The following is an 11,597-nucleotide window of genomic DNA, read 5'->3' on the forward strand; positions in this document are numbered from 1 at the left end:
TTTGTTAATTTTATAATTACACCAGTTGTAATTTCACAAGCCAGACTGATTACTTAGCTTATCTCAATTTATATTTAAATCTTAATGGAATACATTTCAGCCCTTTCCTAATGACAGTGAAAAGTGCTGTCCTGTGGAAGAGTAGTGCTTTCCAACATGACTTAAAGTCACCTGTTTGCTTTTTTGTGTGGCTATTGAATTTGTATTTATCCCAGGATTAAAGTACAAATGGGCATATTTGAATAAGGATAACCTTAAACTGTGAGTTCCTAAAATTAACCAAGGCCACATAATTGGTTAATAAAAAGATCTTAAAATTTTAAGGATGCTGAATCGTGAAGACGCTATTTTACTGTTGATTAGAGGCAAAAACAGTGTTCCATAAAGACCCACCAAGAGACGGTGTTGGGTATATGTGGCAGTGGCAAAAGAGTAAGATTTGGCTCTCCTGAACAGGGTTTGGAGCAGTCTGTGCCCCAGGGTCAGGGGGGATTCAGGAAGCAGTGCTGTCCTTCAGACAGACAGCACTAAAGCATTGGTGTCTTCAGGCTGTTTGATCCCTATGTGTTACTAGCGCAACAACACATCATCAGTAGGGTAAAACTAACCTGTCTCATGACGGTCTAATCCCAGCTCACGTTCCCTATTAGTGGGTGAACAATCCAGAAAGTATTCCCCATCTTCAGCGTGTGCATGGTTTGTCCAGGTAACAAAGCTTTTAAGTGTCCTCAAAAACTTGTCTGTGATTATTGTTTACTCGCAGGAATGTGTCTCAGGTCGCTTCTGAGGCTTTAAGGTGGCTTATATGTATTATTTTTTAAAGACAAACGTTTGTGCAGTTTTCAAAATGGGCCTTCTTCACTAGAAGAAATCATTTGTATTGACCACATTTTGACCAGATTGCTCTGGAGATCATTTGTGATGGTCTTCATTATAAATAATACAAAAAAAAGGCAACCCAAAACAAAAGACTCTTTAAATATATGACTGTCCAAAATGAGCTAAAGTACAAACGAGGTTTGTTTTCTCAGTTAATAAAATGTGCTATTAATGGGACTATGAGCAAATGTCACATTGACGTGTTGTTATCTAGCAGATCAAATCAAGGCATGAGGTAAAAAAAAAAAAAAAAAAAAAGCACCATCTGAACAACAGTGTAATAAAAATGTCATAGGATCAGTGTCTCCTGCTTTGTAAATAAACATCTGTGCTTTGCCTTGGTATTTCTGTAACATCCGGAGACTATTATCCTGTGATGGTGCTCTGGTTCATTGGCGGTGTCACTTAAACAGTTAAACAATAATTCGAAGTGAAAAATCTTCTACCCATATTCCTTGATTCCTTTGTGTTTTGTTTCCCCCAATTCGTTTTCATTATTTATTTGTTCGTTTATTGTTTGTGTCAATTGTATTAGTAATTGCATCTTATTTTTTTTTCGCTACGCAGGCAAATACAGAACAGCTCACAAACCTCATTCAAAACCCAAAGTATCAGATGCTTTTGAGGTAGATTTTCTGGCGAATGGAAGGGACACGAAATCAGTGGGCCGCTTTCAATCGGAGGAGGAGCTGTGGGCCCGCTTGGAAGAGCTTGAGAGACAAGAGGAGATACTTGGTGAACTTGACAGGTATGGCAGTGCATTCAGGTTTGGAGTTCAGAAAGCTACAAGATGTGTTTGTGGTTGTACGCAGAAGATCTGTTTGTAAGCGCAAAGAAGTGATCAGGAGGATGCGGTTAAAATTGTAATAGGTGGAAGATGGGTGGCATGTGAACAAAGCATGCACTGCAAGGCCAAAGGTGCTGAAATTTGCCTTTGTGCAACTGTTCCCATCCAGAACTATAGGAGTTTTTTCTTTGAGAAGATAGAAGAGGGGGAAGTAAGATCCATTTCCCACAGGCTACGAAAATCTTTCGTTTACAATGTAGGAGTTAAACGTTTAATGTTTAATGACATCCTGAGATTTGTTCTCTTCCTAAAGCAATGCATATGTCATTAGCCAGAACGTCACATTTTTAGTTTGTCCAGTTGATGTGGAAAGGATTTGGACATTTTTACTGAGTATGAATAAGGTTCCACAGTCTGGCTGTAAATGTAGTACCTGGGAAACAAGAAGTACAGGCTTGTTGGCTGTTTTGTATGCCTGTGTCTCTCGAGAGTAAGAATTACCTTACTTGGTTCACTTAAATGTTTCTTGTTTCATAGGATGCCTGATACAGTTGAGACAAATGGAGAAGATACAACCTCCTCAGAAGAGGAAAAGGAGGATAAGAGAATGGATCTCAATGGAACATACAGAGTAGAAGACTGTATTACTCAGGGCAACTTCCAGAAAGAAGTAACGAATTCAGACTTGTTTGTTCGCCATGTAAATGGCTCTACGTATTACCACAGTGACGATGAAGATGACACAGATGTTGGAGATAGCTCCGTTCCAACTATTTTTTTCTCTCATACTGTTGAACCTAAAAGGGTTTGTACATAAATATTTACATGTTTCTGTAAAGAGATTTTGTAAAACACGTATACCATGTATGTTATCTAAAAAAGAACACTACGTTTTGTAGATACGGCGGAGAGGTAACTGCAGATGAAATTTATTTAGATGGGTTTCAACCTTTAAAAAACCACCATTTAAATTTGATAGTTTCAAATGTGGCATTAAAAGTGATCTTAAAATGTAAACCTCGCTGTACTGGTTTCAGGCAGATCTAAAATGTAGTGTCCTGTGGATAAGTTTTCAAAATGACTCAACATGAATTCAACTATTAAACAGCTCAAGCATGTTGTCATAGGCTATATGCAAAATCCATGCACGTGAGTGCAAAGAAATGCTTTAGCCTGGTGCAGGTGGTAAGGAGTAAACAGTTTCTTCCTGTGAACGTTACTCTTTGTGCATTTATTTAACTTACCTGTGCTTTGTAGTCCTTAACTGCTTGCATAGGAGAATGTCAAAACTCATAGAATCATAGAATTGCTCGGGCTGGAATTAAAGATCATGAAGTCCAACCGCAGCCTAACCAAACTACCCTAACTCAGTTGATCCTCAGCCTGGCGATTGTTGATCTTATAGTCTAGACTGTCATTTGTGTTCCATTTTCAGGTAAGAATAAACACAGGAAAAAATACTACTTTGAAATTCAGTGAAAAGAAAGAAGAGGCCAAGCGTAAAAGGAAGAACAGCAATGGCAACGGCCATGGCCATGCAACTCCAGAACTGCCTAACATCAAAACGCCAGCAGACATTTACCGGTATGTAATCTGTGGTATTGGCATGTGAGCTTTCCATCTAGCAGAGCTTCTCTTTTCATTTCTGTTCACCTATAGCACGAAAGCGAGCCTGCTATTTCCTGAAAAAATACAGCTGGAGCTGAATTTACTACTAATGAATGAAAGTTCGTGGCTTCTGCATGGTTGCAATGCTTTTGTATCCATGAAACATTTCTTAGCTTGATTTTTCTTTTCAGCTATCAGTTTGTTCACTTTTTTGGGGCTTCTGAAAGTTACTCCATTTTGCCAGTACATATCATCGGCGTGAAGTAATTTAGCAGTTTGTTATGTGTTGTCATCAATTCCTTGTCATTTCCTTCTGTTTTTGTTTTCAGATGTAACTGACCAGGTCTGTCACTTCTTTACTCCTCTCATCCCACCTAATAGGTGTTGCTTTTTATTTCTTCCTTCCAGTATCTTCAGATTGTACTGTGGTTCTGTTTGCATAGTTTTTCTTGTATTCTTCCTGCCTAACTTCAGTCCATTGCTGGCTCTCTTCTCAAAAGAAAAAGTGCTCAGCAGTCAAATAACTGCACTTAGAGAGCTCTACAAATAACAGTGAGCTTAGACTGTATGAAGTCTAAACAAAGATTCAGGGAGAATGAGAGCAGGTATTTGGGTCTTTAAAAATGAACATGGATACCTGTTAGTTGGCTGAATAAGCGTCTGTGAAAGTCGCACTGTGTTTTTGTGTCAAGCACTTAAGTATCTTAAAAAAATAAATAAATAAGTGGCACAAAGTATAAGAAGTTGAAAACTCATCCAATAATAACTGGGGCTGAAGATGAGGTAGAGGATTCTTACATGGTGCTCTCCCTCAGCTCTGCAAAGGAGCTGTATTTTCTATAGAGGCAAGCAAGTGTTCCCAAGAGTATGTGCTGAATAAAGCTGTTAAGAAACAAGTAAAACCCTTAAGACTCATCCAGTCATTGGGCTCCTCCTTCATGAGCTTGATAAAATTGGCTCTGTCTTCTAATGCCACTTGTTCTGCTCCACCCACCCTTGACTTGTTCAAGTCATAGAGATGGAGTATAAACTGTAGGAAGAGGCCTCTTTATCAGTTACAGTCTGTTAATACTTGAAAAGTGTCCTCATGTTGATCTGATCTTAAAAGCTGATTTTTTATTTTTTATTTTTTTATTTTTTAATGAAAAGCAGAAGGTTATGGCACTTGTCAAGAAAAAGCTTCATGCATTCCATGTGCGAGTGAATGTTTCAAGTATTTGTTTCTATATTCTACGTTTGACAAGGACTTCATTCTGGAAACTCTCTATCGTTCTGACCTTCTGCTTCTCTTTACAAACACAGCCCTGAAAATTGCTTAGCTTACCTTTTTCCCAACTTTTTCTAACCCACGCTACTTCGTTTTCTGTAGCACTTTTCGAAGAGCTATATGTTTTCTGCTGAAGAGTATACCAACTTAATGCTTGAATAACAGGCGTAGTAGCAGTGTTTGCTCTGCAGAATTGGTTCTTATGCGTTGGTAAATAAAATGCCTCCAAAGGTACAGTATTGTAATTCTACAGTGAAAAAAGTTGGAAAAGCACATCATAATTAATTTGTACAAAAGACAAAGCAGTATCACTGTAAATTTGTCATCTGATCCTGAAATGGTTTATTAAAGCTAACATTTTCCTTTATAGAGTCTTTGTTGATGTTGTGAATGGAGAATATGTCCCTCGTAAATCAATTTTGAAGTCTCGAAGCAGAGAGAATAGTGTTTGTAGCGATACCAGTGAGAACAGTGCTGCTGAGTTTGATGACAGACGAGGAGTTCAGAGGAGTATTAGCTGTGATGAAGCTACTCAGAGTGACAACAGCGAAGGCATACTGGAGGAAGAGGAGGAGGTGGGGCAGCAGCAGCTACCAAAAAAGCTTCCTGCCTCTTCAGGGACAACTGAGGTACAGTTTTTAATTAATTATTGATCGTTGGCAGGGATAAAAATGAGAAATCCAAAGAATATAGTTGCTTACACCAACGGTTTGTTTGATTTCTTTAAAATGATATTCTAACTCCTACCTAGTTGTGCTTCAGAAGGACATTATCAGGTGACAGGTTTTTGTCATACACATCCTAAAGGCAGAGGACAGGAAACGAGGCAGTTGGGTTCCCCCTGACCTCAAACTCTCCTGTAAAGGTCCAACAAAGTGGTTATATGCTGGTGCGCCCTTGACTTGGGCCATCCTGAGAATTTCCCTTGAGGGTATATAGCTGGCTTAAAAAAATAGTAATAAATGACAGTCTCAGCTGCGTAGTTGGTGAGTGGGAATGGATGACTCTTTGTAACCCTGTGTTCTGTCAATGTTCTGCTTGTCCTGTTCCATACCAGGGTCGGCAGTGATCCAAAACACCTGTTTCCATGCTTCTGGAAAGTTTAGTATTTAATCATAAAGGAAAGAGACTGTACCAAATAAGGGAAATTATACAGTTGCACAGTGACTGGATGAATACAAGAATTAAATGTAGCCGCTTGTCTGAAATTCATGACAGAAGGATATTCGTCGCTTTTATTGTGTAAAAACTTAGCCCTAAGCTAAGAGCCCAATGAATTTTCAGTAGTTCCCAGTACAGTGGACAAGGTCACTGAAAGCACCTTTTTGAGCAGAAATATTTTTTACAATAAATATATTCCCCATAAAATCTATTAATTGTCATTGCTTTTCATGCGAAGAGCTACAGACGAGTACAGGTGGAAGAACTATGGTGGAAGATTGTTCTATAGAGTTAGCAGTTCATATTGCAAATTTTCTGGACCACACTTGCTGCATTTCTGTAAAACATCCACGTATACCGTTGGTGTTTCTTAGTAGTCCACATTGTGAAGGCAGCATGATTATTCTCTAGAACATAATGAGCGTGTTTTCTTAACTGAACAAAACACTCCTGTTAAAGACATGCCTTCTGAAGTGCTGTTGTTTTTCTTTTGTTTATTTTTTGGGGGTGTTTGAAATACGTTATTTCTCCATTACCATTTGCCACACACAAAGTTTTTTTTTTTTTTTTTCCTTTTTATTTCCAATTTTGCCACAATTTTCTTAGTTTGTATTTTGCTGACTTTTTTTGGTAAGTGTGCACATTGTTAGAAGAACATAATTGTGTACAGGCACAGCTCTAGGCATAGTTTGGCTACTGGAGCAGAAAACAAACAAAAAGAAATGCTGGTTTTCTTTGCAGGTCTTGCAAGAAAAGAATGGCTGTTTTGTTTTGCTTTGTTTTTCTTGGTAACTGAGTTATGAATAAGCAAAACTAAGCATAGTTAATAAATCTGGTGCACATTCTTTCATGCCCAGTATGGTCATCAAGCCTTGGATGTAAACTGCTTCCCTTGTCCTTGGGCATTCCGAATTTTGTGTTTTCACTCCATAGTATGATGATCTGTTCTAAAATAGGTTTATGAAAAATGGTTCTGAGTTACTTTTTTTCAGATGTTTTCCAAGAGTCCCGGCCATTTCTTAGTTAAGTAAAAGCAGTCATATAAATTATCACTTCTAAACATTAAGTGTTTATTGGACCTTTTGTAGAGAGGAATAGTTGGAAGCAAGTTTGCTGTTCTCCTAAGTATAAATTGCTTTGACTGTTTTTTGATCATATTTGGTAAGGAGAAAGAAAAACCAAAATATATGCTTGCCAATTTGTATGCAGCGTGGCAGCTTGATGCAATTAGAAGATATTAAGTTATAAAATATGACGTATGATAGAAACGCTGACATACTCCGACATTGCAAAATCTCCATTTGTTATCCAAAATGAAACTATATATTACGTCAGCTGTGTTATTTCTCGAGCATGTGTCAGCGAGGAAGGAAATTTTTAGATCATTTATGCAGTAGGATTGAGATTAAGTAGTACTTTTAAGACATTGTCTTTCATTCAGTCATCCTTGAATGTGCTATATTTTGAGGTTAATTACAATTTGGTTACTTATGCAAGGAACAATCATTGATTTAAAGATATTTCTTTACTTTTGATTAAAAGAAATAACAATCCTAATCAGGCTAATATAGGGTAATGACCTTATGGGCATAGCTTCACATTTGCATTTTATTAGCTCATTTTGAGTATTCTCTTCTGTTACAGGCATTTTCTGGAACCGTCATAGAAAAGGAGCCTTTGTCTCCCTCCCTGATACCACACCCAGTCATTGCTCACCCTGTCCTGCCTACCATTCTGGAGCAGAAATCGGAGGAAGTTTTGTCCAAAGCATCAGAAGAAACCACAAAGAGGATATCAAAATTCAAAGCTGCCAGAATGCAGCAGACTAACTAGGCCTTGCCTAGATGCCCGAGTTTGAGTACTGATGTCTAGTTTCACATTTGTTGAGATGATGTAAAGCTATATGCGTTACACCTAGCTAGTTAAAACGGTCTCCTGTGTTGATTTGGCATTGTTTATCTTTCAAACTTCTGTTGGCAACGTTTGAAAACAGTTTGGTGTTTGAACAGTTAAATATTCATCTTTTTTTTGTTGATTTCCCTGTATGCTGTCAGCACCTTTGTGTATGTTTGCCTTATGATAGCAGCACTCGGGTTATTTTTCAAAAAATGTTCTTTACATACATTGTTTTTGTGTTTAAACCTAAATACAGGCAGTTCTGTGCCAGCTGTGATGTTCTGCATACCATATGGACTGTTTTAAGGAAACTTTCACATTTCAAATAGATTCAACAATTATATTGCATTACTTGCTTTAGCATTCTAAGACACACTTGTATTCCCATTGCTGTAGGTTTTGCAACTAGGTGTCTGCTAAAAGTCTTTTTTTTTTTTTCCTTCTATCAAACCTCTCTGATATCTCCCTGTACAGATCTATAAAACACTGGGTTCACATACATTGCAGGGAAGTTTCTTTGATGGAAAAGGGTATTTTGTAAAATTAAATTTTCAGTAAAAAAGCTGTGGAAGTTGTGCGTTTTCTGTTCTACTGTAATTTGGAAAACAGCACAGGAGGGTTTTTGTTTTGAGTGCGCGTTTCCAACTTGGAGTGTCTGCAACCACATGGATATAAAAGCAGCCCGTTCTCTTCTGCCATTGTTTTTTAACCTCCCGTTAATGAATGTCCATAGAAACTGAATGCTCTTAAGGAGAGAAGCATAAACTCAGACTATGATTACAAAACCTCCCAGTTCTTTTATATATGCAGAAAACATTGTAATTGTTTTGGGAATGGCCAGAGGCAGTCAGCACTAAGGAAGAATGTCTCAGTCCTTCAGCTTCTTTTCAGAATGTAGTTGTGCCACACCACTTGGGGTACGGTTTTGTGCCTGGTTTTCTGGACTGTGAGCGGTCCTTCCTGCCATCCCTCCCTTGTGCTGACATAACTTTTGTTGGGGCCACTCCTTGAATGATAGATAATATGAGCTGGGTTTCAGAAACAAATTACTGGTTTTCTTGTTTGTTGTTGTTTTCAATGGTTGTGCGTGTTTGTTTGAAGCTAGTGAGTTGCCTGATCTTTCACAGCATGTTTGTGTCAGCACAGTGATGGGTGCAGTGCATTGAGCAAGGACAAGATGTGTGGAGAGATGGAGAAACTTCCAGTGATGCTGTGAGCTGACATTATTAAACCAGTGTCTGAAAGTGAGGCAGAAAGACATACAAGGTGTAAGAAAGAATTTGCTCTTGCTACAGCTCTGTGACTTCGGGAACGTGCAGCCTTGGAACCCCCGGTGTCTGCTTCACACACTGTGAGCAGGATATCTCCTAATGCTGCTCCTCAGTTCCCCTATAATAACCAAGCCTTGTGCTTATGGTCTCCTGCTCGGCAGCAGTGACGACAGCAAGGCACAGCTTCCATCTCTTACCCACTGAAAGCAAGAGGCTGCATGGCCATGGGGTGCAGGAGCGCCTTGCACTGACTGCAGGAGGCACCCGGGGTCGGTGCCCAGCTCCTGTGGCCTGCTGGTAGGAGTTGGGGGGGCACGGTTTTAGGCAGCCTCTAGAATCCTGTTGAAAGTGTTAATGATTAACTTGATTCATGCTCAAATGTGGATTTTTTTTTTTTTTTAAAGCATATTGCATTAGTACTAAAATAAGCCATCAATGCCAGTCCACCCTCTATTCACGGCTAAATATTTAAAGGAGGTTATTTATAGCTTCTTTAATGAATTCTTGGCTAAACAAAATGAAATTATGTCCTAGAAAAGTAGAAGCTATTTTGTAACCAGAACAGTGCAACTGTAAAATATAGTGCCATGAATATGTATTTTAAATAACAAGGGCTTGAGATCCAAGACTACCAGACATGGGTAATTAGAGGGAAAAGGAGAGAAAGAAAGGGAGAGAGAGGGGGGGAAAAAAACCTTTAAAAAGATTTATTTAGATATCTTCTGAAATACTTCCCGCTTCTGGTTACTTGAACAAAACCAAATGCCCCTTGTCACTATAGATCAGTTTCAAATCAAAATTAATTCTTTGCTTGTTTTCTTCTTCTTCTTTCCCCTCCCCTTTTTCACATCCCCGCTCACGGGAAAAAGTAGAATAATTGCACCTTGGGTTTTAATGAATTATGGCCTCGGTTCAGGGAAGCATCCTTACTCAGGAATGCACTTTGGCATGTGTTCATGTCTCAAAGATTTTGCAGAGAAGAATGGATTTAACCACATGCTTAAAACTGAGCACATGAGTGTTTTCCCTAATAGGGAGCCTGGATGCGTCTGTGCCCTTTTTGCAGTATGTCTAATTGTCAGAGGGTTTGCGGACTGGAATAATCCTTCCTATTCAGTCTCTTCACTTGGACCTTACCATTAGATTCGCCGCGTGTCACCTCTAAGAAGAAGAAATAGAATCATGGAATCATTAAGGTTGGAAAAGACCTCTAAGGTCATTTTGTCCAACCATCCACCCACCACCACGACTGTCCTCTAAACCGTGTCCCCAAGTACCACATCTATGCATTCCTGGAGCCTCCAGGGATGCTGACTCCACCACCTCCCAGGGCAGCCTGTGCCAATCCTTGCCATTCTTTCAGAGAAGACGTTTTTCCTACTACATAAATCTTAGGAATATATGAATAGCTTTAGGATTTCTGTAGAATGTTTGCAAATGCTCAACAACAACAACAAAAAAAATGTGACGTGGGTAAAAATCTCCCAAAGCAGGAGAGCAAGGATAAAAAATGAGAAGGCCCATCTTGGCGAGGACTGAAAATTGGCTTTTTGTGCCACACAGAAGCCAACAAGTCAACGCGGGTGGCCACCAACGCATGGAGGACATGAGCTGTCTTAAACTCACTGCCAAGAATCTGAGGCACGTACGGTTCTTGGTAGTAAATGAATGTCAGCAGGAGCGTCTTTTCCCCCCAGTGCTAGAGTTAAGAGATTTTTCTCACTCTAATAGTAATAACTGTACAGTCGAATTGATTCCTGGATGGCTTTTCCAGCTGCAGGAAGGGCTCCTTGTGCTGTGTGCGGTGCTGCCCATGCTCCCCAGCATGGGGCAGGGAAGGGTTTGGGGTCCTCCTGCTGCAAGTGTGAGGATCCTCCAGTGGAGCAGCATGAGGGACAGGGCTGGGGCTGTGGGGTTTGGGCTGGGGCAGCTGTGCTTGCATGCACCGCCCCATCCCCAACTGATTGCATCAGTTAAGCACCGCAAATCACCTGCTCTGTTTTCAGCCTCATTAAAAGGCAAACTGGTCGCCCAATCTTTGTAATTGGCTGCAAGTAAGCTGGGCACCTGTTTGTATGCAGTAAAGGGCTCACATGGGGAGGTTCTCCTGAAGCAGAGGCTGGAGAAGGTGTGGGGCAGCGGAGCCATATAGTGCCAGCACAGAGGTAAGCTGGCTTTGTGTGCCTCTCTCCTGTAAGACTAGTTGCACTTAGCGCCTTTCATTGCTCACTTAGAGCATCTAAAGCAGCAGATTTTTGTATGTTTCAAGAGTGTCTGAAACAGCTGTTTTAGCTGTTCATTTTAACAAAGTGATTTATGTTGCAAAAAATGAGCTGGGATTAAAAGAAATCAGATGTGTGTATTTGGTATGCAATATTTTTGTATTACAAATAGCTCCATTCTAACCCACATTAACCCCATGATATGTGAATTTTGCCAACTCCCGCTGAGTCTTTTAAATCAAATCCAGTAAATCACTCTGAGTGTTCTAATTTCTAAACAAACTAGTCTTCCAATAGAAGTACTTTAACACTGTATTGCAAATTAGACAACCTAAGATAAATGGAACATCTTTGTTGATTATGGAGTTTAATTGATCAAAAGTGCCCGATAGAAAGTATCTGTTACAAATCCTACGGGATCACATTTGCTGCTCTTGAGTGGCACTTCACAGGGCCTTTAAAATACACGTTATTATCCAGTAGAACCCAATTCTTTTGTTGTTGTT

General features: G+C 39.6%; 1 protein-coding gene across 1 annotated transcript in view; it reads left to right on the forward strand.

Moving 5' to 3' along the window:
* Nucleotides 1-11,231, forward strand: part of URI1 (URI1 prefoldin like chaperone) — a 43,443-nt gene extending 32,212 nt beyond the window's left edge. Inside the window, exons 7-11 of the mRNA XM_015292429.4 lie at nt 1,447-1,627; nt 2,204-2,471; nt 3,102-3,250; nt 4,912-5,170; nt 7,347-11,231. Of these exons, the coding sequence (XP_015147915.2) occupies nt 1,447-1,627; nt 2,204-2,471; nt 3,102-3,250; nt 4,912-5,170; nt 7,347-7,535 (1,046 nt within the window). The 3' untranslated portion in view covers nt 7,536-11,231. The remainder of the gene's footprint in view (nt 1-1,446; nt 1,628-2,203; nt 2,472-3,101; nt 3,251-4,911; nt 5,171-7,346) is intronic.
* The last annotated feature ends 366 nt before the right edge of the window (nt 11,232-11,597 follow it).

The sequence above is a fragment of the Gallus gallus genome, chromosome 11 (genome assembly GCF_016699485.2).
Source record: "Gallus gallus isolate bGalGal1 chromosome 11, bGalGal1.mat.broiler.GRCg7b, whole genome shotgun sequence".
Lineage (NCBI taxonomy): Eukaryota > Metazoa > Chordata > Aves > Galliformes > Phasianidae > Gallus > Gallus gallus.